The following is a 27616-nucleotide window of genomic DNA, read 5'->3' on the forward strand; positions in this document are numbered from 1 at the left end:
TGTTAAGCTTTCCTCCCCATAATGCCCAGCAAACACTTCCAAGCGCACTGCAACCGAACTCTAGCTAGCTCCACCTCTCCAACCGCCCAGCACAATTTCTCCCTTTTTATTGGCCTTTATTACTGTCACTCAGAGAGTCCTAATATCCGTTGGTTGTCCCTTACCTACCCTTTTCTTTCCCTTTTACTCTCTCCTCCTTAGGCGCAACCCATCTCTCGAAGACAATTTCCTTTCTTGGATTGGGTAGCTGGGATGCCACTTTTCACGGTGCAAAGTTATGATTGGCTGTGCGCGTCAGGGCTCGCGCAGTTACCAGGCAGCGGGCTAGTCTGAGGCTAGTTACCACGTCAGTGCGCTGACAGGCCGGGTAGCCGGCTCCACCGCCCGTTCCGGCCGACTCTTCCCGGCCGCTGTGTGGTCCCTGATTGCGGCCTCAACTGCCAGGAAAAGGGCTACTTCCCTTCCCCCATCTGCCTCCAGAGTCGGGAGAGCCGCTCGGAGACGCCTTCGAGGCCCGGGCTGGACATGAGCAGCGGCTGCCGGTCCTGGGACTAGGCCCCGCCATTTTGGATCCGCTGACAGGTCAGCGAAGTCTCTTCTTAGAGTTCCAGGGGTGTGCAGGCCGCCCTGACATCGCGATAGGGAGTAAGGGGAGGAGGGCCCTCACTTGGACGAGCCGCGGGTGGAGTAAGCGCACAGGGGCAGAAATAAGACGAGGGGGAGATTGCTGTGGAAGGCACCTGGGAGGAAGGCAGGGGGCAAAGGTCAGGCCCTGGCCGCCGGAGGGGCGACTCCGGTTCTGACTTGGGAGCCCTTGCAGGTGCCCGCATCCTTCCGGTGTTCCCAGGCTTAACCTAGCCTTTAGGTCCGCTCTTCCGGAGCTTTCTGCATCCTAAAGAGCCCATTCCTCCAGAGCTGAAAGCAGACCTAAGGAACATTGTGCCTAGGGTTGATCCTGAGACCTTCGACAGGAAAACCTCTTCAGATCGTGCACAGTGTCCACTTCCGTGGGACCCCCGTTCACAGCCCTTCGGCTTTATGGATGCTGGATCATGAACTAGTGCAGCAGACCCAGGTGGGGAGGAGAGGTGTGGAAGGACTGAGGCCAGCCGTGTGAGGACCTGCCGGGAGAGGCTTTCCTCGTAGAGGGCAGCGCGATTGCCATTCTGGGTCTGGAGCTGTGGTTTTATCTTCTGAGCTGGTTTCTGCCTTGACGCAAGCTGTTGCACAGATATTCTCTCCTGGTGTTATGTTTTTGGTTGGCATTTTCTCCCCAGGTCGTCTCTTCACTTGTCCTAAAGAGAGGAGGTACAATCACAAAGAAGCCACTCTTTTATGACATCTTTGGCTGAAAACAGAGAGGGGCTTGAGGACTGGTGAAGTTATTTAGTACTTTTGGCCTATTATTTTTAGTGGGTAAAATGAGTCATGAGAGATGTTCAGCCAATTTAAAAGTGTAGGGTCAAGCCCTGGCCGGTTTGGCTGAGTGGAGCATCCGACTTCGGACTCAAGGGTCCCGGGTTCGACTTTGGTCAAGGGCACATGCCCGGGTTTCGGCCTCGTTCCCCGGGGAGGGGGGTGGCACGGAGGGGGGTCCGTGCAGGAGGCACCCGATGGATCAATGATTCCCTCTCATCATTGATGTTTCCATCTCCCTCAAGTGTAGGGTCAGAACAGTAGAGTGAATGATGGAACATGACCCAAAGAGTGGTTCATGGCACTGTGATGACATTTGATAAATTTCTGTATTGTAAACCCTAAAGTTCCCCAAGGGTAAAGAGTGCCGTTCGAAATGAGGAATAGTGAAGACAGTATTTTTATTTATTTATTTATTTCTTTTTTTAAAAAATCTTTATTGTTGTATTACTTAAGTCCCCCTCCCCCCTTACAGTGTTTTTAAATAAACAACATAGAAATTTGTATTCCTTTAATTCAGGTACACAAGGCACTCCTCTGGGCTCTGTGGAGGATACAAATGGAAAGGGCAATTTTGGGATTGCTCTGTTCGGTGCACTTCTTAAAAGCAGTACCATATGCTAGTATGTGCAGTGACCTGGTTAGAACATGTAGCAGGGATAAGTAGTATCAATCTAATGCCTTTCAGCATGTAGTGGACACTCAATAAATGTTATCTGTACCGTGTATTAGTTTATATATATCCATATATATTTAGTTTATTGATTTGAGAGAGAGAGAGAAACATCAATTTGTTGTTCCACTTATTTATGTATTCATTGGTTGTTCCTTGTATGTGTCCTGATTGGGGATCGAACCTGCAACCTTGGTGTACTGGGACAACACTCTAACCAGCTGAGCTACCCAGCCAGAGCCCCTAGTATTAGTTTTAGTATATAATCCTAAATTGTGGCATGGTTCTGGTCCTGGCAGTTGGGACTTTTGCATGGTGAGGTAGTAGTGACAAGGAAAGTCAAAATCTCATTGTATTAGAAGGGAAACTATCTAGAATCTAGAGTGACTAAACCGTTTCTACCTAAAGCCCTCTGCCCTCCTGAAATTGTGTGTGTGTTGGGATAACATTGATTGATTTAAAATAAGTGGGAAGGAAATGGTACAGGCAATAATTGCATTTTAATTTTATGATCTAAGTTGCAGAATTAAAAAAAAAAAGTAATTGAAAGTGGCTAACAAAATGACATAGCACTGGAAGTACCTAGGTTTGATGGGCCTGCCTTGCTCCTCTGGGTTGATATGCCCTGTTGAGTGCTGTTGAGTTCATATGCTTTGCATAATAGGCAATCTAGTCTTCGGAAGATAGTGTGACCAATCCAGCATCTTTTCAGTTGGGCCTGGAGATGACCTGGGCATCAAAGATTTTCCCTTTCTGTACTTAAAAAGTCATTTTCTAGATAGGAATCGTTTTCATTCCTTGCCCCCACCCAAAATCAGAAAATTTGTGCTTCTTTCAAGACATGTTTGAGCTCATTCTTTTTTTTTTTTTTTTAAATATATTTTTATTGATTTCAGAGAGGAAAGGAGAAGGAGAGAGAGAGAAACATCAATGATGAAAGAATCATTGATTGGCTGCCTCCTGCATGCTGCTCTCTGGGCATCAAGCCCACAACCCGGGCATGTGCCCCTGACCGGAATAGAACCCGGAACCCTTCAGTCTGCAGGCCAGCGCTCTATCCACTGAGCCAAATCAGCTAGGACTGAGCTCATTCTTTTTTAAAAATTTTTTAATATATATTTTATTGATTTTTTTATAGAGAGGAAGGGAGAAGGATAGAGAGTTAGAAACATCAATGAGAGAGAAACATCCATCAGCTGCCTCTTACACACCCCCTACTGTGGATGTGTCCTGCAACCAAGGTACATGTCCTTGACCTGGGACCCCTCAGTCCGCAGGCCGATGCTCTATCCACTGAGCCAAACTGGCCAGGGCGGCTGAGCTCATTCTTAAATGTAGATTATATGTTCTAATCTTTACAGTGATGCTCATTGACACAGCAGAAACTCAGGTTGTAGATAAAGGGTGTCCCAAAATTCACACAAGAAGTAATTTTGATAGAGAACACAGGTTTATAATTAAAAATTGTAAATTTTTTATTGATTCATAAAGTATACAGTATAGGGTTATGTATGGAATAGCATATCGGGTAACTGGCCTCCACGGCTTTGCTGGCACATACGCACTCTTTTGTTATTGCCTGAGCAGCGGCATTTTCGAAGAAGATTTGTCCGATGATGCCTCCAGCCCAAAATCCGCACCAAACAGTGACACGTTGTGGATGCATTTGTTTCTCAACAATCACTCGTGGATTTTCTGAACCCCAAATGCGACAATTTTGTCGATTAACCAAGCCATCCAGATGAAAATGAGTCTCATCGAAATTCAGCCACATTTATGCAAAACGGTCATGGAAAATTTCCACAAAAGAGTGCGTATGTGCCAGCAAAGCCGTGGAGGCCATTTACCCGATATGCTATTCCATACATAACCCTATACTGTATACTTTATGAATCAATAAAAAATTTACAATTTTTAATTATAAACCTGTGTTTTCTATCAAAATTACTTCTTGCGTGAATTTTGAGACACCCTTTACTTCTCATGTGTAGCTGGGCACCAATATAAGTTGAACTTGTAGTTCTCAGAGTTTCTCTACTATTGCACTTTCCTATGTTCCAGAAGGCAGAATGACTGCCACTTTTAGATAATAACTTCATTGATAGGATACTTAGAGACTGGCTACTGTGGGCAGCAAGAGTGGAAAAAGACACAGTTCCTGCTCTTTTTTTTTTAAAAAAAATATATTTTATTGATTTTTTTACAGAGAGGAAGGGAGAGAGAGTTAGAAACATCCATGAGAGGGAAACATCTATCAGCTGCCTCTTGCACACCCCCTACTGGGGATGTACCCGCAACCAAGGTACATGCCCTTGACCAGAATCGAACCTGGGACCTTTCAGTCCGCAGGCTGACACTCTATCCACTGAGCCAAACCGGTCAGGGCACAGCTCCTGCTTTTGAGGAGACCCACTAACTTACTAGTATACAGTAAGAATTGGAAGGATTATCCTAGCTTTTATATGCCACTTGTAATGATTGATCAGTCTGTCCCTGTGGTTCAGTGTGACAGAATAGAATGATTCTGTTGTTGGGATAAGGGTGGAGTTGAGTTGGAGGAGAAGGAAAGGTTCATTTTACCCTCAGGCTGGAAGAGCTATGTAAATGTAATTGGCAGCTATTTAGCTGTTATTGTTCTTTTCTGTTAGTATGTCCAATAGTGATTGTTTAATTAAATGAAAATATAATAGTGTGGGGATTTGGAGTCCCACTTGTAGTGGAAATGATCGTGGAGGTAATGATTTGTTGCCGTTATAGAAAACAGGGATTACAAACTCAAATGACTGAGTATCAAGCAGGTAAATGTAAATGAGTGAAGTGAGCCAGGTGGGAATGTATTAGGATGTAGTGGGGACTGTAGTATACTGGAATGTGGGCATAGTATGCTAAGTTTTCTGTCTTTCAGAAGAAACTAGAACTTCAGATCATTGGGTTTGAAATTGTTGGCAATAGTTAATTTTTTGTAAACCTCTGCAGGTGAACAAAATATGGATTCTGCCTTATGATAGTGGATGATTACCCCTGATACACAAGATGGGCAGGCCTTATGAGACTGTGGTTCTCTTTATATAATCACACGGACTAACTTTTTATCTTGGTCCTACTCTGCCAGCTGTCACCCTTATACTTTGGATGCCCTACGTTGTTTAAGGATGAGTGAGAGAAGCCTTATTTTATTTTTCATCTCTTACCTGGCAGAAGGGACATCTTTGAACAGCTTTGGACATATCTCAGTTGCTTGTCTTGGGTATAGTTCTTGGGATAAACTCAGAACCTCCAGAGGGAGGAGGTGCCACGGTAGAGCTGAGGTACATTGGTCACCTGATTATCAGGTTTGGGAGGATTTTCCAGTCGTGTCCTGTCAGGGCACCAGTCTTTTTCCTGGTTTGACTTTCTCTTACCTCCACCCTTTGAGTAAATTTCTTGAGCCCAGTAATTGTTTACTAGTACAGTAATTCTTGGTCACTTTCAATAAAGCACAACTTTATTAGTTATATAAAGTATAACTATGCAGAATAATACTATCTATTGTTTAAGGATACGTACCAATAAAGCACAACTATGGTGTGTTCCTTGGCCAGCTCTGGAAGCCTTGTACGCTCTACATCATTAGTGCTCCTCTTGGTTCCTGGGTTGATGCTCAACCACTGAGCCACACCAGCTGGGCACAACTACTTTTATAAAGAGCCTACTCATTTAAAAAATCAGTTAATTAAAAAAAAATAGGTAATAGGCAATATATGTATGTGACACAAAATTCAAAAGGTGCAAATTAACATACAGAAAAAAGTAAGTCTTCCTATCAACCCTGTTCTACAGTTTCCAGTCCTTTTTTCTGGAGGCAGCTGCTGTTAGCAGTTTCTTAAGAATCCTTCCAGAGACCCTGGCTGGTGTGGCTTAGTTGGTTGAGCATCGTCCCTGCACCAGAAAGTCCTCAGATCGATTCCCAGGTTGCAGGCTCAGTCCCTGCAACCATTGATCAGTGCGGGAGGCAGCTGATCAATGTTTCTCTCTTATCCTCACTCACTCTCTATGTAAAATCAATACAAATAAATTTAAAAATCCTTTGAGAGATGTAGAGCATACTCATCTTGCCTAAATAATTTGAGGAAGGAGGGATACTAGAGGTTTTATCTTTATTGATCCTTTAAATTATTTAACAACATGGATGACTCAGAAACATAATGTTTTAAGGGGAAATTGCAGAATATACAATATATTAGTTATATAAAGTATAACTATGCAGAATAATACTACCCATTGTTTAAGGATACAATGAAGTAAAAGTATAAAACAGCATAAAAAGTTTAATAAACTTCAGATTTAGAATAGTGGGACCTATGGGTGAAAGAGAGTAGGATATGATTAGGGAGGACACATAGAGACTTCAGTTGTGCAATTCTTACTCTGGATACTGACCATTATGTTACTCTTTATATCTTACTATGTGTTAAATACTGCATATTTTAATTTTATTTTTTTAAAAAATATGTTTTTTATTGACTTCAGAGAGAGGAAGGGAGAGGGAGAGAGATAGAAACATCAATGATGAGAGAGAATAATTGATTGACTGCCTCCTACACAACCCTCACTGGGGGTGGAGTCCGAAACCTGCACCATGCCCTGACTGGGAATCAAACTATGACCTCCTGGTTCATAGGTTGATGTTTAATCCACTGAGCCATACCAGCTGGGCGAGACTTCATTCTTTTTTTTTTTTTTAACTTGAACCTTCATTATTATTTTATTGAGTGGATAAAATAAAGAACAATGGGAAGATCTGAAGTTCCCTATATAATAAAAGGCTGATATGCAAATAGACTGAACGGTGGAACGACTGGTTGCTATGACACGCACTGACCACCAGGGAGCAGATGATCAACTCAGGGGCTGCCCCCTGGTGGTCAGCGCGCTCCCACAGGGGGAGCGCTGCTCAGCCAGAAGCTGGGTTCATGGTGGGGACCGCAGCAGCAGTGGTGGCAACCTCTCCTGCCTCCACAGTAGTGCTAAGGACCCCTTGGGGAGTGGGCCTAAGCTGGCAGGCGGACATCCCCTGAGGGGTCCAGGACTGCGAGAGGGCACAGGCTGGGCTGAGGGACCCTCCCCTCCCATGCATGAATGTCATGCACTGGGCCTCTAGTATCTATCTAATAAAAGAGAAACATGGTAATTGGCGTACGACCGCTACCCTTCCCATTGGCTAATCAGGGCAATATGCAAATTAACTGCCAGCCAAGATGGCGGCCGGCAGTCAGGCAGCTTGAAACTAACATGAGGCTTGCTTGCTTCAGTGACGGAGGACTCCAACGTTCCCCGCCTGCCACTGCAGGCCTCTGAGCTGCAACTCTAAGCAACTATGTAACAAATATAGAAGCTAAACAAAACCCCAGAAACCTGCTTTAGTCACCCGGGCTTCAGCCAGCAGGATCACAACATTGTAAGCAAAGGCTAGGAACCCACTTTCAGCAGCGGAGGCCTAAGAGCTGGAGCCAAGCCTCAAAGCTAAAGCTGGCCCAGAATAAAAAGAAAAAAAAAGAAAAAAAGGAGCGGTTGGGGGCTTCAGTCACCCCCAGCCTGAAAACAGCCCTCAGCCCCTCACCCAGACTGGCCAGGCACCCCAGTGGGGACCCCCACCTTGAAGGATGTGTGACCAGCTGTAAACAGCTATCATCCCCTCACCCAGGCTGGCCAGGCACCCCAGTGGGGACCCCCACCCTGATCCAGGACACCCTTCAGGGCAAACCAGCTGGCACCCACCCATGCACCAGGCCTCTACCCTATATAGTAAAAGGGTAATATGCCTCCCAGCACCGGGATCAGCAGAGCCTTGAGGCCTCCTGGCACCGGGATCAGCGTGACAGGGGGCAGCGCCCAAACCCCCTGATTGCCCTGCGGCTCTGGGTGTGACAGGGGGCGGGGCCACAACCTCCCTATCCACCCTGCTCTGTTCGTGACAGGGGAAGGTGCCCCAACCCCCTGATCAGCCCTGCTCTGTGCCTGATAGGGGGGAGCTCCCCAACCCCCTGATCGCCCTGCGGCTCTGTGTGTGACAGGGTGCAGTGCCCCAACCCCCTGATCGGCCCTGCTCTGTGTGTTACAGGGTGCGGCGCCCCAACCCCCCTCCCCCGCCCCCCCCACGGGCCCTGCTCTGTGTGTGACGGGGTAGAGTCATAACCTCCCCATCGGCCCTGCCCTGAGTGTGAGAGTGGTGGCGCCCCAACCCCCTGATCGGCCCTGCTCTGTGGGTGATAGAGGGCGGCGCCCCAACCCCCTGATGGGCCCTGCTCTGTGCGTGACAGGGGGCAGCGCCCCAACCCCCTGATTGGCCCTGCTCTGTGCGTGAAAGGGTACAGAGCCCCAACCCCCCTGATGGGCCCTGCTCTGTGAGTGACCGGGGGCAGCGCCCCAACCCCCTGATTGGCCCTGCTCTGTGCGTGACAGGGTACAGAGCCCCAACCCCCCTGATTGGCCCTGCTCTGTGCGTGACGGGGTGGTGCCGCAACCTCCCCATCGACCCTGCCTTGATTGTGACAGGGGACGGTGCCCCAACCCCCCAATTGGCCCTACCCTGAGCGTGACTGAGGGTGGCATCACAACTTCCCGATCCCCCTGCTCTGTGCATGACAGGGGGCGGCGCCCCAACTCCCCAATCGGCCCTGCTCTGAGCCCAACCAGGGGCTGCACCTAGGGATTGGGCCTGCCCTCTGCCACCCGGGAGCTGGCCTAAACCAGCAGGTTGTTATCTCCCGAGGGGTCCCGGACTGTGAGAGGGCACAGGCCAGGCTGAGGGACCCCCCCTTTCCCCCGAGTGCACAAGTTTTTGTGCACCGGGCCTCTAATCTTTAATAAACTAGAAACACAGATATATCTGCATATCTAAAGGCCTCATAGGAGAGATTTTTTTTTATTGTTAGTATTACAGATGTCTCCCATTTCCTCCCATTTTCCCCCCTACATTGAGCCCCCACCCCACCTTTGAAGAACTTTACATGCTTGCTAGAGATTGTTGAGGGACCTTTGAGAAATTTTCTGGATTGATGCTTTTTTTAAAATTGATTTTTAGAGAGAGAGGAAGGGATAGAACAATAAAAACATTGATGATAGAGCAACACCATCTATTGGCTGCCTCATGCACGCCGCCTCCTTGGGATCGAGCCAGTGATTTCTTGGTTCTTGGGTTGAAGCTCAACCACTGAGCCATGCCAGCTGGGCAGGATTGATGCTTTAAAAAAAAGTTTTAATTGAGTTTAGAGAGAGAGGAAGGCAAAGAAAGAAACATCGATGTGAGAGAGAAACATCAATTGGCTGCCTCCTGCACACACCCCTATTGTGGATCGAGCCTGCAACACTGGCATGTGACCTGAGCAGGAATTGAACCTGCAACCTTTTTGTGCACAGGCTGACATTCAACCTACTGAACCACACCAGCCAGGGCTGGATTGATGCGTTTTGAATTATTGTATCTTGTACTTCCAGAAATCTTGGTATTTAAAAGTTAAATTATAATTCTAATCTTACCAAGTACTGATTTAAGCATGGACATGCTCTGGGTAAGCAAATATTAACTATACTTTTTTCTTAACTGTTTTGGTAGGTTTGCCAGGATGGTGGATAAGAATATTTACATCATTCAAGGGGAGATTAACATTGTGGTTGGGGCCATCAAACGGAATGCCCGATGGAGCACCCATATTCCATTGGTAAGTGGGGAATGGGCAGAAAGCTTGGTCACTGATTTGCTGTTAGGGATCTGTGCATAGTTAAAACAGTAATCAATTTGCCAGTAATAATGGGGATAGTAGGAATTCAGAGTTGTTGTTCTTTTTTTTTAAATCCTCACCAGAGGATATATTTTTTCCCCCAATGATTTTTTTTGGAGAGTGGAAGGGAGGGAGAGAGAGAGAGAGATAGAAACATCGAAGTCAGAGAGATATATCAATTGGTTGCTTCCTGAATGAGCCTCAACAGGGGCCTGGGATCGAACCTGCAACCGAGATACGTGCCCTTGACCGGGAATCAAACCTGAGACTCTCAGGTCTGAGGGCTAATGCTCTAATCACTGAGATAAACCAGCCAGGGCTCAGAGTTGTTCTTGATATCAAGGACTTTGTGTTTTATTCCAGCTAATGTCAAATTTACAGGCTGCCTTTTTTTCTCTGGTGCTTAAAAGATGATACCATTCTTCTAACTATTTTGTAAATAACTTAAGGTAGTACTTGCGACTTCTTTAAAATGCCTAAAAATGTCAGATTCCTTATCTTCTAGGCTTATCACATTTATTTAATTAGTTTAGTTATAGATACGTGGAGTATGGCTTGGTGATAGAATTCTTTGAGAATTCATCAAGCTTCTATACATAGAGCAGGCCATATCTTGCCAATCAGATGAATAAGAAATTTACCTGTTATAAAGCTGGCTTTCTTTGTTGTATACATATGTTTAAGTATATTTTTGTACAGTTGTATAAAACAATTTTTTACCCCAATTGTAAAAACAGTTTAGACATTTTCAACTTGGTGTTTGGAAATTTCTCATGCTCATTTATAAAAATAGGTTGTTTTAGAAGTGAGAATGGAGTCAGGAATGTCTTTGAAATGAGCATGTGCGATTATATAATGAATATGAAGAAGAAGAGAGAGAATAATACATATATCTTAGTCTGTTTGGGATGCTATAACAAAATACCACAAACTGGGTAGCTTATAAACAACAGAAATTTATTTCTCACAGTTCTGGAGCCTGGAAGTCTGAGATCATGATGCCAGCATGGTCATATGAGGGTCTTCTTCTGGGTCTCTGACTTCTTATTGTGTCCTCATATGGTGGAAGGAGCAAGAGAGCTCTTTTGGGACTCTATTATAGGCCATTAATTCCATTCACGTGGGCTCTGCCCTCATGACCTACTCATCCACCTTTTTAAGACCCCCACCTCCTGATTCTATCACATTGGGCATTAGTATTTCAACATGTAAGTTACAAATATATATATGTGTGTGTGTGTGTGTGTGTGTGTGTGTGTATATATATGCATATATGTATATATGTATATACGTATAGATGTATATATGTATATATTTAAATTTCAGAGAGGAAGGGAGAGGGAGAGAGATAGAAACAATGATGAGAGAGAATCATTGATCGGCTGCCTCCTGGGGATCTAGCCCGCAACCCGGGCATGTGCCCTGACTGGGAATCGAACCGTGACCTCCTGGTTCATAGGTCAACACTCAACTACTGCGCCATGCTGGCCGGGCAACATGTAAGTTTTGAGGGGACACCAACATTCAGACCATAGCAAATATAAAAGACCTGGCAATCTATGGTAGCTTGAGTGCTGTGGTCATGGTGTAGATTAATACTTTAGGATTTACTATTTTAGGTAAGCCCAGAGGACCTCTATGAATTAAGAGATTAAGGAACTGGAAAAATGTATACTAACTTTCTTTTCCTGAGAATAAAAACTTACTGGATTTTCTGGTTGGATTCAAAGAAAGCCCTTGATCTATCCTTTGTTTCCTTTTTCCTTTGTGTCCAACAATGATTTAAAAAATAACCGCACCTGTTTGTTGCAGGATGAAGAACGGGATCCTCTGCTGCATAGTTTCAGTCATCTAAAGGAGGTTCTAAACAGCATAACCGGTAAGTCCTCACATCTATGTAAGACTATTTATCTTGGTAAAAAAGACATGTGTTTGATTTACTGCAGGGATGGAAAAACTTTTTCTGAAAAGTAAATATTTTGGGCTTTACAGGCCATAGTAACTACTCAATTCTGCCATTGGTAGCTTGGAAGCAGACATAGATAATACTTAAGTGAATGAGTAATAAATCAAATTTTCTTTAAAAAAACAGGTTGCAAGCCAGGTTTGAGTCATGGGTATAGATTGCCCCTGGTTTATTGTATTGCTGATCCTTTTCCTTGAGTTCCTAAAAGGACATCCCTCTTTAGTGGGGAATCAGCATTCATACAATTATAGGCTTCCTTCATTGTGTGAGTAATAAGTAAGTTATTTTTGGTTTGAACTACTTTCTTTGTCTACCTTATGCATGCCATAAGGTAGGAAGTTTGTGGCACAAATAAAGTTTTTAATATTTGCAACAAAACCTTTCTGTTGCCCTAACTAGTTTGGCTCAGTAGATAGAGTGTCGTCCTGCGGACTGAAGGGTCCAGTTTTGATTCCGGTCAAGGGCATGTACCTTGGTTGCAGGCCCATCCCCAGTAGGGGGTGTGCAGGAGGCAGCTGATCGATGTATCTTTATCCCTCTCCCTTCCTCTCTGTAAAAAAAAAAAAAAAAAAAAAAAAATTCAATAAAATATATTAAAAAAAACAAAAAACCTTTCTGTTATAGAAAGTCATTGTTGCTATTAGGGCCTTAGCTCTCTGCAATACAGATCTTTCAATCTTCGTGTGTTCCAGAATCTTTTTTTCCTTTTTTTCCACCATGTTTCCCTAATGATAATAAGTTTATGTAATATTTATATATTTAGAATTTTTCAATCCATTTTCATGTTTATTTCCTTATTGAACTTTTACATAACCCTGTAGGGGAGGCATGGCATATATTGTCCCATTTTATGAATGAAGTTGAAACCCAGAGACATTTTAGGTGATTTAGCTGAGGTCACACTAATCTTAAAAGATAGAGTCAAAACTAGAATTCTTGATTCTGGCCCCTGATTTCTGGTTTAGTGTCCTGTTCTATATTGCTTCTGTTCATGCAATTAGAGGAGAATGTACACAGGAAGTGCCTTATATTTGTTTTTTTTTTCTTTTATTTATTTTTTATTGCTTAAAGTATTACAAAGGGTATTACATATGTGTCCATTTCCACCCCCCCCCTGCCCTAGACAGCCCCCTAGCCTCCCCTATCCCCCAGTGTCCTATGTCCATTGGTTATGCTTATATGCATGCATACAAGTCCTTTGGTTGATCTCTTACCCCCTACCTCCTGCCCCCCAACCCTCCCCGGCCTTCCCGCTGCAGTTGGACAATCTGTTTGAGGCAGCTCTGCCTCTGTATCTATTATTGTTCAAAAGTTTATAATGGTCTCTATTATCCACGAATGAGTGAGATCATGTGGTATTTTTTCTTCATTGACTGGCTTATTTCACTTAGCGTAATGCTCTCCAGTTCCATCCATGCTGTTGCAAATGGTAAGAGTTCCTTCCTTTTTAGAGCAGCATAGTATTCCATCGTGTAGATGTACCACAGTTTTCTAATCCATTCATCTACTGATGGGCACTTAAGGCTGTTTCCAGATCTTAGCTATGGTGAATTGTGCTGCTATGAACATAGGGGTGCATATATTCTTTCTGATTGGTGTTTCTGGTTTCTTGGGATATATTCCTAGAAGTGGGATCACAGGGTCAAATGGGAGTTCCATTTTCAGTTTTTTGAGGAAAGGAAGTGCCTTATATTTGTACTAGAGGCCTGGTGCACGAATTCATGCATGGGTGGGGTCTGGCCAGCCTGTCCCAATGGGGGCCCATCAGGTAGGGCCGGCAGGGGGGAGGGGCTGTGGGCATGTGTTTTGGGTGGGGGAGGCAAGACTCAACACCTTTGGGTTTTTCAAGGGGGGTGATAAAGATATAAGGGAAAGCCTCAGATCTGTGTTACTCTTGACTGTAAAGGACTTTTGCAATGTATATCCTTGAAAAGAACTATTGCAGGGATGGACAGCTAGTAACATATCTAAGATCACAACTGAAATCATTTTTAGGCTTTTGCAAATTACATAACAATAAACAAATACATTTTCTCCTTTTATGAGGAATTTAGAAGAATATCTGGAGAAAATTTCCATTTCCTTTTTACTTTTCCTAAACATGGGCTAATGTTATCTAAGGATTCCCTACAATGTTTTCTTTAAAGGAGCAAATTCCACTTTATTGAAACTATTGGAAATGTTAGCCAAGAAGGATCAAGTATAGAGGAGGTAGTTGTTAGCTAGTTAGCAGGGTGAATGTTGCAACTAGGTAGTAGATTCTTATTTTATGGCCTGTACTGTAAGTGACTTTGATGCTTTAGAAAGAATTGACTGCCTTCACAGATTTTTCTTTCTGTCTTTTTTTTTTTTTTTTTTTTTTTTTTACTGAACAGATAAAGCTTACATATCCCAATAAGAAAGAGTAGATATTTACCACTCTTTTTGGTGGGTAAGAGTGCAGAGTACTATCTTTCTAAGAGATGTTAAAAGGATTAAACAAGTGAATATATTTGGAAACATTTGGCCAACATTTTATAACACAGCATGGTATTGGTTGGGAACACTCTAAAATGGCAGATTGGAATAGCCTTGTAGGCAGGCCCTTTGGGCACTCTGGGCATTGAGGAGCTGAGGTGGTGCTGCTATCCCGACAGCCACATATCCTGCTTGCGATCCAGTCCATATTCTGTACTTGTTTTCACTATCCTGACATATCCTGAGACTTCAGCTCAGAAATCATAACTGTGGTGAATGGTAAAGTCCAGGACTTGGGGTCTCTAGACCAGGGATCGCTAACCTTTCGGACCTCACAGACCAACAGTGGTCTGCAGACCTCCAGAACCCCTGCTCTAGACCATGTTAGAGCTACCAAAGTTCATTCTGCTGCCTAACTTTCTTACATCCTTGGGTTAGGAATCCATATTTTCTGCTCTTTGATACTAATAAAACCAGAATGTGCTGAGGAGCCAATTCTGTCTGTGGTACTAGGAACATACTTGGGTGTTACCAAGCTTTCTTCCAGACGAAGACAAAAAGTGCTAGTACTTTCTAGAGGCTAACAGATGTAGCAAATTTTGAAATGATGCCAGCCAAGGTTGCCCTGTTATTCTTGGGTTTTAGCTTATTACCTGCTTGAGAAAAATGATAGAGTGGATCCAAAGTAGGGCATTTCATGGTCTTCTGATTGGTTCTGACTCCCCACACAGTGTTGGCTTCTAGGAGCAGGTTTATGGGTGAGCTGCCTCTGTGGTCCTGGACTCTGCAACCCATGACCAATTTCTTGTTTCTTTTACTGAAACGAACAGATTTTTTTGATTGGCAGTGTCAGGAGGACTGCTTTCTTGGAAGCCTGTTGATGGTAGGAGGCTGGGAAAGGGCTTTGAACTTGGAGAGAGAAACTAAAGAGACTGCCCTTGCCATGTGACTGGAAATGGTGTACCACTTAGATTGGAGTAAATATGGCAGGAATTCTAGGACGTCCACTCAGTTTAATTCATGAACTGATTTGAGCTTGGTCTCTCTTTTAAAAAAAAAATATATTTTATTGATTTTTTACAGAGAGGAAGGGAGAGGGATAGAGAGAAACATTGATGAGAGAGAAACATCGATCAGCTGCTTCCTGCACACCTCCTTCTGGGGATGTGCCCGCAACCAAGGTACATGCCCTTGACTGGAATTGAACCTGGGACCCTTCAATCCGCAGGCTGACGCTCTATCCACTGAGCCAAACCGGTTAGGGCAGGGCTTGATCTCCTTTTATAAGAAGGCTTTCTATTTGCATTTTCCTCCCTAGGTTTTCTGTTGGTTAAGAATATCACTGTTGGTGCCCAGCTGGCATAGCTCAATGGTTGAGTGTCCACCTATGAACCAGGAGGTCACAGTTCGATTCCCGGTCTGGGCGCATGCATGGTTTGTAGGCTTGATCCCCAGTGGGGAGCATGCAGGAGGCAGCCAATCAATGATTCTCTCTCATCATTGATATTTCTCTCTCTCTCTCTCTCTCTCTCTCTCTCTCTCTCTCTCTCTCTCTCTCTCCTTCTCCCTCTCTGAAATCAATAAAAAATATATTTAAAAAAAAAGAATATCACTGTTGGAAATAGGTGGTTCATTGGACATCGTCAATAAACCAAAATGATTTGTTTTCTTTTTGTAAATTGTCAGAGGATAATTTACATATATAAGCACTATCTACTCCTCCAGGAGTATTAGCATTGTGAAGGAAATAAGTCCATTGTCTCTAGTAAGGTTGGCTAAGGTTGGCTAAGTCCATACCTATTATTCTTACAGATATGTAACTCTGGACCACATTTATAGTCAGTATTTGCCCAAATTGTCCGACAATTTCATGTTTTGTAACATTTAGAGTAATAGAATATTCTAATACCAAATCTAAAGATAAGGTTGCACTTGGGAGATACAGAGTACCTAAGAACAAAGTTTGTGTGTTTCTACTTTAGATAAGCCTTGTCTCACCATCAGTGAGACTTGACTGCTGCCCCTTTTAGGAATCCTTTTAGGATGTTATTCTGAAGAATAAGATGTGTGATTGCCAGGGGTGTTGAAGGGGTGTGGGGAATGACTACTAATGGGGACAAATTTCTTTTTGGGTGTTTAAAATGTTCCGGAATTAGAAAGTGGTGATGGTTATATCACTCTGTGAATATATTAAAAACCATTGAATTGTATAATTTGAAAGGATGAAATTTTTTAAAAAATATATTTTTTACGGATTTCAGAGAGGAAGGGAGAGAGATAGATAGAAACATCAATGACGAGAGAGAATCATTGATTGGCTGCCTTTTGCACGCCCCCTACTGGAGGAGATCAAGCCTGCAACCTGGGCATGTGCCCTTGACTGGAATTGAACCTGGGACCCTTTATTTTATTTTTTAATTTTTTAAAAATATGTTTTTATTTATTTCAGAGAGGAATGGGGAAAGAGAGAGATAGAAACATCAATAACGAGAGAGAATCATTGATCGCTGCCTCCTGGGCATCGAGCCCACAACCTGGGCTTGTGCCCTTGACTGGAATAAAACCTGGGACCTGTCAGTCTGCAGGCCGATGCTCTATCCACTGAGCAAAACCGGCTAGTGCTAAATGGGTGAATTTTGTGGAATATGAATTATATCTTAATTTTTAAAAATAAGCAAATGTAGATTGGAAAAGTGATGGGGTTTACCAGTTCTTTTTCTGGGCTCAGAGCTGTGGAGGGAAGCCTCTGACTGTATTTGATGCTGTGCTTTGAACCCATTGTCCAGCAAAGGCAGAAAAAGGCTCTCTGTTCAGCCTCCTAGCCCAGTTTGTCCTTTTATGTCTCTCTCATTAACTCCAGAAGCACATGGCTTTTATATTTAAATTTATTCAAGCTGTAATCTTTGACATTTGAGTTAGCTTTTAGTACAGTTTTGCATTTATAGTAATATATATTATGTATTTTCTCTATCCCCAAAGAATCCGTTTTAATCTTTTCCGGATGCAAATTTCAGTCTTTCTTGTTCCATCTTCTCTCTCTTGCTCTCTTTCCCCTCCCCCAACAGAGTGTGTTTGATCAGGTGTGGCAGGAATATCCACTGTCAAGCTGCGCCCTTTATATTAGTCAATATTTTCTTTCTCCCCCCTCCCTGTCTGTCTGCCCCTTTGGGCTTTCCCAGTTGATTTATAATTTTGGAATTCTCATCGGAGTCTGTAATACAGTTTGTTCATTATTTAACCAAAACCTGTTTAATGAGCAGAGAGAGGCAATGTAAATGTTAGGCATGTTGCAGTGATGTACCTTTGTGCTTCTCAAAGCGGGTGGGTAGTTAACTCTGTGCTGCCTGCAGGGCTGGGGTGTCCTGGCCTTAGGGGCAGAAGGACCACTGCCTCTCCCTTACGTCTACCTAAGCCCTGGCATAGGTTTAGATTCCAAAACCCATTTCCTTTTATCCTTCTAGAAATCTTGTGGGGGTTCTTGCACATTAGTGATATCTTCAGTCTCATAGATAGGCTGTGGAAAGATCTGTGTCATGGGCTAGGGCAGTGGTTGGCAAACTGTGGCTCGCGAGCCACATGCGGCTCTTTGGCCCCTTGAGTGTGGCTCTTCCACAAAATACCGACTTCTGCACATGGGCCACGAAGTTTCAATCGCACTGTACATGAGCCCCCGCACGTGGTATTTTGTGGAAGAGCCACACTCAAGGGGCCAAAGAACCGCATGTGGCTCGCGAGCCGCAGTTTGCCGACCACTGGGTTAGGGGATGGAAGGGAAAGTGAAATATCAGGATACTGTACTTGATATTGTTCTTGGTTTTAGATCTGAAGAGAGTAGATGATTTAGAAGAATTCTTCTAGCTGACATAGCCTGTGGTCGTTGATCTATTTGTTCCCAGACTAGACAAGTGTTTGTAAGCCTTAGTACCCTTCATCCACTGAGCTTCATGGAAAGGGCTCTAGTCAGGTGTGATTTGTGGTGTTTGGCTGTGGTCTTTTGCCTCCAGATTTAGGGTGCTTTTGTCCTTGGTTTTTAAACTTAGATAATTACAAAGAAATTATTTTAAAAATAATTTAGCTTTAAAGCAGAGAGAGAGGAACAGTCTAAAAGGTCTAAAAGTCTCGCTGAAACTGGTTTGGCTCAGTGGATAGAGCGTCGGCCTGCGGACTGAAAGGTCCCAGGTTCGATTCCGGTCAAGGGCATGTACCTGGGTTGCGGGCACTTCCCCAGTGGGGGATGTGCAGGAGGCAGCTGATCGATGTTTCTAACTCTCTATCTCTCTCCCTTCCTCTCTGTAAAAAATCAATAAAATATATTTAAAAAAAAAATAAATAAAAGTCTAAACAGTCTAATAGTCATACCAGATTTTGCTCTTATGGAATCATCTCTTAATGACTTTAAAGCCTTTAAAGTCTTCAGGGCCAGGGCTTGAGAAAGACTTCTTCTTTTTTTTAAATGTGTTTTTATTGATTTCAGAGAGGAAGGGAGAGGAAGAGAGAGATAGAAACATCAATGATGAGAGAGAATCATTAATCGGCTGCCTCCTGCAGGCCCCACACTGGGGATTGAGCCCACAACCCGGGCATGTGCCCTGACTGGGAATCGAACCGTGACCTCCTGGTTCATAGGTGGATGCTCAACCACTGAGCTACTCCGGCCGGGCAAGATGAAGACTTCTTAGTGGTGTGTATGTCGGGGGTGGTGGGGGTAGTGAGTTTGCCTTTGGAGATTTAATGCCAGGCATTTTTAATTTCGAGGGCCTCTGAAGAATGAGGGTATTCAGTATAAGACTAAGGTGGTCTTGAGGTTCAGTGTAAGCACGTATAGTAACTATGAAGCTACTTGAGCTTCTTGGTCTTGTTCTTTCTGGGATTCACCAAGATTTGGATACCTTCTGTGTATGGTTTATTAAATTGCTTACTGTTAGATTATCTGTTATGTACTAGGCAGTTTGCTTAGGCACTTAGCCATTGGGTCTGTCATGGTATACAGACAGGCAAACTTTCTTCCGGCCCTAATAACCACTGGTTTACAAGATTAGTGGCTTTAGCTGACCATGCCATGGCTAACCTTTGTGTCCTCTACTCTATGCCACATGGTTCCCTATCAGGCATGGAATGCATGATAGTGAATGAGAGCAATCTGTTGCCATCTTTTTATTCTCACTCTTTCCTTTGTTAACAAAACAAGCCAAAGAAATGAACAAGAATGATAACTTATACACTTGCTAATTTGACTTTCTCATGTAAAGCCAAAGTTTAGATATTGCCAGAGTTTAGATACTGTCAAAGATATAGAATAATTCTGAGGAATATGCTATTTCTTTACTGAGCTTACCTGGACTACAAAAAATGGTGTACTTGAGTTTAAGAGGGAGAGAATCAGGTGCCTGGAGAAAGTAGATATATCAGAAATTTATTTAAATGTAGTTTATCCTGGACAAACACACCTGTAGGGTACTGTCTGTCTTAAACTTTGTGAATTAGGTTTCTGAGCTAGGAGGTTTGAATCCATGTAACCTCCAGAGGTTTGCAGGGAACATTTAAACAGAATCTGTAAGCCAACCTTTAGGAGGAACTAAAACTGAACATTTGTCTGGCCTAGGCCTCTTAGAAATAGACTTTTAAGTAGAAGTGAAACTGTCCAAGGATGCCTCAAACCTCAATATTAATGTTTCAATTGGAAGATGGGGAGGTATAGGGAAAAGAAATTTTAGTAGTCACTGTCAGGAAAAAGATTAAGTTAAGGGCACATTATTTGAAAAAGAAAAAAGAAAAGATTTTGCTAGTGTTATCATCTCCCATACTGATTGAATGCAAAGCATACTTTCATTTTTTTTTTTTTTTTTGGTAGGGGCTTATGGTTTTGGGAGTAGTATAGTAAACAATATATCACTATTAATCAGCATGAGAAGAAAGTTGAATAAGTCATTAGCTTTGTCCCACTTGGAGTTGAACTTGTGAATTGTTCAAGGCTTGACTAAATGGAGGCTAAAAGACCAAGTGTAATAAAATTTGGCAGACAAATTAATGTAATGGGATGAGTGTTGGAAGAGGCAAGGTTGGACACACTTATATAAGTATCTGTTTCCAGTGCCCTTTTTGACTTTCTTGTTCTACAATAAAATATAAGACTATATTAGTTTGGAGATTATTGAGTCAAACTGACTTTGGCACCTTAGAGTCTTGGTAGCTTGATTGGCCTCAGACTTGTGGGCATTTCAGCATAGTTAGAGAAAATAAAAATATTGTGATTCCTCCTTGCCCCCCCCCCCCCAGAATATTCATATAAATAAGGTAGCTCCAAGAGGCCTGTATTTAGATGACTTTACTTTGTTATTTCTTTTTACTGGGGCCCTTCCCCAACTGATCTGAACCCTCTTCACATGACATTTCTAAAGCAAGTTCTTCCGAACATTTATTTGTCCTTGAGGTTAGAAAATGAAGACTTTCTTGAGAAGAAGCAGTTCTGTATAGTCTGGTTTCTTAATGGGTCCAGCTCTCCTTTTTTTTTCTTTCTAATAGTCAAACATAGTTAGCCATCAGAACTAGTCTGCTGGCACATTTTCTACTACATGTATCTGAAAGGGGGTTGTAAAAAAAAAAAAAAAGGAGTATTCTTAATAACTTGTCTCTCAAAGGCAGAGGCAAAGGAACCTAATTTCTTTTTTTAAAAAAATATATTTTTATTGATTTAGAGAGGAAGGGAGAGGGAGAGAGAGATGGAAACATCAATGATGAGAGAGAATCATTGATCAGCTGCCTCCTGCACACCTCCTAATGGGGATTGATCCCACCAGGAACCTAATTTCTAATAGAGGTTAGAGGTGGTTTGATAGTGTGGTTTGTGGTGGGTGTCATAGTTGCTGGTATTGCTCTCACTGCCATTGTCCTATTTAGCACTGCCACCTCTTAAAAGGCCTGAAATTATTCTCTGTTTATGTGCCCAATTTGCTATGACAGCAGTCAGATGAGTAAAAGGAGGAAAAGCCAGCTGCTGCTTTGTTTTTAACAAGGAGGCAGGCAGAGTCCTTTTCTTCTTTCCACTCACTCAAACTCAGGACAAGTGCCAAGAGGGTTTCAGAAGAAGCCAAATGTTTGAAATTCAATGTGCAGTTTTGATTAGGAGAGATAATAAAGAGTTATTTGTATCAGCCTGGCTCCCTCTAACCACCTCTTTATGCTCATAGTTACTTAATTGGTCACCTCAATTTCTAAACAAATTTTTGTTGTTGTTAATCCTCACCCAAGGATATTTTTTCCATTGATTTTTAGAGAGAGTGAAAGGGAAGGGGAGAGAGAGAGAAACATCAATGTAAGAGAGAGGATCAAACTGCAACCCAGGTATGTGTCCTTGACTGGGAATCAAGCCCATGACCCTTTAGTCCATAGGCCAATGCTCTAACCACTGAGAAAACTGGCCAGGGCCTCAATTTCTAAAGTGATACTGAATATGTTTAGGGAAAGGGTGAGTACATTTGTCTTTCCTGGCACCCATTAAAAGATAGAGCTGGGTATACAGCAACATGGAGTTATATCATTTCAGTTCAGATCACTTCATTAAAAAAGGGTGGTAAATGGAGGGCAGTAACTAATTTAAGCTCTCCCGTTTGCTTCTGGAAACTAGGTGATAAGATGCTCCTTACCAGTTTTAAGGTCTTTATTTCTTTACTTTGGTCTGGAGAGATTAAGTTAAGGGCACATTATTTGAAAAAGAAAAAAGGACTTAGATGGACAAGAAGTCCTGTCTGCCTGTTGGCTGGCTTCTCATTGCATGCCTCTTCTGTAACACCAGCCTTCTGTTACCACTGATGCTACTGTAGGTTGAGTTGTGAAGGGCTGCCACATGTGCACACATCACAACTGACCTTTCCTTGTTTCATGCTTATTGAGCAATTACTTGCTCGTTTGTGGAACTCACATTATAGCCTTGGATTTTTGGCCCAGTGTGAAGTGGAGGCATCCAGGAAGTAGCCTGATAGACTGTACATCAGAGGGCAATAAATTGGCATTTGACTTGATGGAAAGGGAGGACCAGATGTGGTGTGGGAGAAAGGGTTTTTCTGCAGTCAGCCATGCAGCTTGCTTCCAGGTGTCCTGGAAAGCAGCTTGGGAACTGGAGGCTAAGGGTAGTTGGGGACATCAATTGTAGAGGAACAGGATCAAAAAAACTTCAATGTCATATACCCTGAATTGGGAAAAATCCTCTAAAAGTCAAAGGACAAATAAAATTTCCCTGACATTAATAGGAATTTTTCTACTGATTATTCTTACTTATCAAATAAAGTAAGTTATTAATTGGCAGAAAAAATATAAAACTTGGGAGACCCTTGACAAAGGGTTGCAAAATAAGAAAGCCTTATCCCACATGAGCATTTTCATGAAGGTTCATTTTTCTTTTCTTTTTTAAAAAATATATTTTATTGATTTTTTACAGAGAGGAAGGGAGAGGGATAGAGAGTTAGAAACATTGATCAGCTGCCTCCTGAACACCCCCTACTGGGGATGTGCCCGCAACCAAGGTACATGCCCTTGACCAGAATCTAGCCCGAAACCCTTCAGTCTGCAGGCTGACGCTCTATCCACTGAGCCAAACGGGTCAGGGCAAGGTTCATTTTTCTTTATGGGCAAACCCATGCTTAAGAAAACTGGCTCCAAATTGATGATAATGTAAGAGCTAAGATATTATTATGACTGCCCTACCATTGGCTACAAGTTGTATCTTACAGCCTGCAAGTTGCATTCTATTAGTGGATTGCAATATCATTTTAAAGGGTTGCATAGCATTTTTCCTCAAATTTTTGTTATGAAAAATTTCAAATAAACCAAAAATTGAAATAATATTCCACAGGACCAGAGGGTTTCGGGTTTCATTTCAGGTCAAGGGCATATACCTTGGTTTCAGATTCCCCCACCCCAGTAGGGACGTGTGTGGCAGGCAAATAGTTGATGTGTCTCTTTTACATCAATGTTTCTCTCCCTTTCTCTACCTCCTCCCTCCCTCCATTCCACTCTCTCTAGAAATCAATAGACAAAATATCCTCAGGTGAGGATTAAAAAAAATTTTCCCATTTGTCCCCACATTTCCTTTTATAGCTGTAGTTGGTTTTATAAACCAATATTCAAGCAAAATTCTCATTTCATTAGGTAGTAATATCTCTTTAGACTTTTAAAATCCACACAGTTTTCTCCACCCCTATTTTTCCCCTCTTGGTATTGACTTTTTTAAGAGACCAGGGCATTTATTTTTAGAATGTTCTGCATTCTGGATTTGTCTTTGTCATTGTGTTGTCATTTTACTTGTTTCTCTAGCCCATATATTTTCTGTATTCTAGAATTTAGGATTAAAGGCTTAATTTGATTCAGGTTAAACTTCATTTGGTGATACTGTGTACTTCATATTATATCACCACAGGAGGTACATACAGTCGGGTTGTCCCCACTATTGGTGGTGTTAAGTTTGACTGCTTGCTTCTAGTGGTAACTGCTGTATTTTCTCATTATAAAATAAATTTATTTTTCTCTTTGCAATTAGTAAGGAATCTGTGAAGTAATAATTTGGCACATTCTGAATACCTTGTTCTCCAATATGCTTTTTTAAAAATATATTTTTTTATTGATTTCAGAGAGGAAGGGAGAGGGAGAGAGAAATAGAAACATCAATGATGAGAGAGAATCATTGATCAGCTGCTTCCTGTACGCCCCCTACTAGGGATGGAGCCTGTAACCCAGAATCAAACCATGATCTCCTGGTTCATAGGTTGATGTTCGACAACTGAGCACACAAGCCCGCTATTCTTTTACCTAATGACCATCCACTGATGAATTTTTTTGCCAGAATTATTTATTTAAGTAGAGGTTGTAGAATGATGACTTTCTAATTGACATTCTTTCTACATTTATTAGCTGACACTCTTTGTAAAGAATTATTTCCTTCATATACTGGAGGATGAATCACAGTTTCTTATAAAAAGGTAGGGGAAATGCTTGATTCTTTCCCTTTTATTGCCAATTTTCAAAGTAAAGACCACTAATGTCCATAAATGAGGTGTTCCTCCTTTGTGAATATTTATTTATTCAGTGTTTTATAATTAGTTACATTTATGATTATTTTTGGTGATCATTAATTCCAAGTTTGGCCAGTGAGAGCCCCTTCGGTCCTTTGATATGACCCCTTTGAGCACTTCCTTACTTTCTAGTACAAGTTATAGGCATTAAGGGAGGAGAATAAAGAGATAGAATAGAAAGTATTAGTGCGTCATACATAATAAGGATAAGTATTGTTTTGGGAAATTTTTGTTTCAATTAGAAACATGTATATGTTCTGGGTTACAGTGTAAAATGTATTTCTTTCTGTAGGTCATGGTCAAAAAAAAAAGTTTGAAAGTCCTGGTAGAGAGAGTTTGTAATTTATTCCTGTTCCAGCTCTGGTTTAAATCTGTCTCTCTGCAATGTTATTTATTAGGCAAGGAGTCAAAGAGGGTGTTGAGTCAGAGGGCCTCTTCCACTATATTCTTGCATTCTGCAAAGGACTCTATGAAGGTGCTTTAGCCCCTTGACCTTTGGGAACCAGTGGACTATTATATCTGGATTTCATACCTATCAACTTTGATTTCAATAAAGCAGTTTTTTCTTTCTAATCATTTTTTTATTTAGAGATTTACTATTACATATTATTTCATCCCCCACCCCCACCTTTATTTTGATATAATTGACAAGTAACATTGTGTTAGTTTAAGGTATACAGTGTGATGATTTGATATGTGTATATATTGAGAAATGATGACTATAATAAGATTAGTTAACACATTCTTCACCTAAACATAATTATAATTGTGTGTGTGTGTGTGTGTGTGTGTGTATGGCGAGGGGGGTGAGAACATTTAAGATCTACTCTCTTGCCCTATCTGGTTTGGCTCAATGGATAGAGCGTCGGCCTGCAGACTGAAGGGTCCCAAGTTTGATTCCGGTCAAGGGCACATGCCCAGGTTGCGGGCTCCATCCCCAGTAGGGAGCGTGCAGGAAGCAGCCAGTCAACAATTCTCTCTCATCATTGATGTTTCTATCTTTCTCTCCCTCTCCCTTCCTCTCTGAAATCAATAAAATATATATATATATTAAAAAAAAGGATCTACTCTCTTAGCAACTTTCAAGTATATAATACAGTATATATTGTTGAGTTACCATGCTGTACTAGTATATGAGACCCCACAACTTTTTTACCTTATAACTGGAAGTTTATACCCTTTGATTAACATCTCCCCATTTTCCCTACCACTGAGCCCCTTGGCAATTACCTTTCAATCTCTGTTTCTATGAATTTGATTATTTTAAGATTCTACATGTGAAATCATACATTATTTGTCTTTCTCTGTCTTATTTTACTTAGCACAATATTCTCAAGGTCCATCCATGTTGTTGCAAATGGCAGAATTTCCTTCTAATTTATGGCTGAAACAATTCTATTTATATTGTTGTTTCTCTGTGTATGAATCCAGCTTTTGCAAGACAGAAATTAGTTTGAGACCAGTTGAGTCATACAATCCTGGAGAATGTTATATCCTTCCTTAAGGAAAAAAGGATTGGGTATGTAATTGTAACTGATTAATCACTTTGCATCTTGTACCTTAACGCTTTTATGTAAGCTGATTGTTCAGGGATAAGGGGATAGCACGTCATAATAGACATGGGTTGGCCATCCTTTTGAATCCTTTTGATGGGTTAAGGAGGGAGTCATTTGTATTGGAAAAACTCCAAGACAGCACCTTCTCCAGGAACTTTGCTCTTGGCAAAAATTCATTTATATATTCCATCAACAAATATTTCTTGAGCACTTAATGTGTGCCAGACACTGAACTAGGAGACTGACACAGTTCATGTCCTCATAAAGTTTATGGTCTAGTGGGCTGGTGATTTGAGAAGCGCTGAAATTTGAGTGGACAGCTGGGCACTGGTTTGAGGTCTGCCCAGCTTCCACATATGACCTCAGGAAATTGTTGTATACCCTGTGTGCTGAAAAAGGTTCTAGGATGGTCTGAAGAGCAGCATTGGTGTTTGTGGGCATTGTCTATCCCACCCCCACCTTCTGTCCTAGCCCTAGCTGCCTAGTAGTAACAGAGTGCCTGTCAGTTTTATTTGCTGCTTAAGAGCCTTGGATGCATAAGGCTCAATTAGTCCATTTATATTCACCTTTGATTAATCAATTTGTGCATCTCAGAACTGAATTGACTAAAATTGTCCATAGGGTATTATGAAAATTAATAAACAGAAACATAATTTAAAGTGGAATGGGGGGGCTAGAAGAGAGAAGTCTCATGCATGTGTCACTCAACACACACTAATAACCCCAACAGGAAAAGATATACCTTGTCTTTCCAACAGGAAGTGATACTGCTTTACTACCTCAGTGTAGGAAGAAAAGAATCCTCCTTACTCAGTAACAGCTCAACCAATGGCAGACTGCCATAACTCAGCCAATGAAAAGTCACTATATTTAGAATTTTCAGTTTTCTCCAGTAGACTCCCATGGGTTTGCATGTGGTTTGCCATTTGACTGCAAGAACTGAATAGCAATGCTTTGTTGTTACCAAACAACCCTTTTTTGCTGTAGAAATATCTGGCTATTTGTTTAAGGTCAACAATATGAATGGCCGATTGCCTTTTCTAATAAAATTCAGCTTTGCATTTGAGTCCTCTCAGGTTTAGGCTTCAGACACAATTGTTAGTATTTTGAAGTTAGTGGCACAAAGCAAAGGTTTTATTAGCTAAGGTGCTAAAAGAATAAGGAAAATTATCCCATAAATTAAAACCCTAATATGCAAATCGACTGAACGGCAGAACCACCAGTTGCTATGATGTGCACTGACCACCAGGGGGCAGATGCTCAACGCAGGAGCATCTGCCCCCTGAGAAGGAGGCGACTGGTGGTGGCAATCAGGGGGTGGGGCGGGGGGCCGGTGAGCTGTGCCAGGCTGCCAGCCAATGTGGGTGCTAGCGGAGCCTCCCCCCCCCCCCGCCCCCGCCATCGCCCTGCCCGCTGGTCGCCCCACAGATTGGCCCTGATCGCCGGCCAGGCCTAGGGACCCTACCCTATATATTGGGAACAGTCTCTTAGATTTAAAAATTAAAACCTGGCAAGGCTACTCTAATACTGAAAAAACAGGATGATGCAGCAATGACATACATGGACTCTGGCTTGCACAGTGTGTGACAAAGCCAATTACTTAACTTCTTTCTGCTTTAGTTTTTCCACCCATAAGATGGGGAAAATGGTACTACTGCCTCAGAAGGATCATGTTATATACCACTTTTTATAATCAGGGCAAAAATAATGTAGCTGCAAGATGC

The 27616-nt window shown here is 42.3% G+C and overlaps 1 protein-coding gene across 13 annotated transcripts in view; it reads left to right on the forward strand.

Annotated features, from left to right (window-relative positions):
- The first annotated feature begins 323 nt into the window (after positions 1-323).
- GBF1 (golgi brefeldin A resistant guanine nucleotide exchange factor 1) overlaps positions 324-27616 on the forward strand; it is a 127759-nt gene continuing 100466 nt past the window's right edge. For 11 of the 13 annotated variants that reach the window (XM_059661211.1, XM_059661214.1, XM_059661213.1 and 8 more), the window contains exons 1-3: positions 325-582; positions 9684-9789; positions 11662-11728. In XM_059661211.1, coding sequence (XP_059517194.1) covers positions 9694-9789; positions 11662-11728 — 163 coding nt within the window. In that variant the 5' untranslated portion in view covers positions 325-582; positions 9684-9693. Of the gene's footprint in view, positions 583-820; positions 1076-9683; positions 9790-11661; positions 11729-27616 lie in introns of all 13 variants that reach the window. The other 2 variants (XM_059661212.1, XM_059661223.1) reach the window with 2 other exon arrangements.

This window comes from Myotis daubentonii, chromosome 13 (genome assembly GCF_963259705.1).
Source record: "Myotis daubentonii chromosome 13, mMyoDau2.1, whole genome shotgun sequence".
Lineage (NCBI taxonomy): Eukaryota > Metazoa > Chordata > Mammalia > Chiroptera > Vespertilionidae > Myotis > Myotis daubentonii.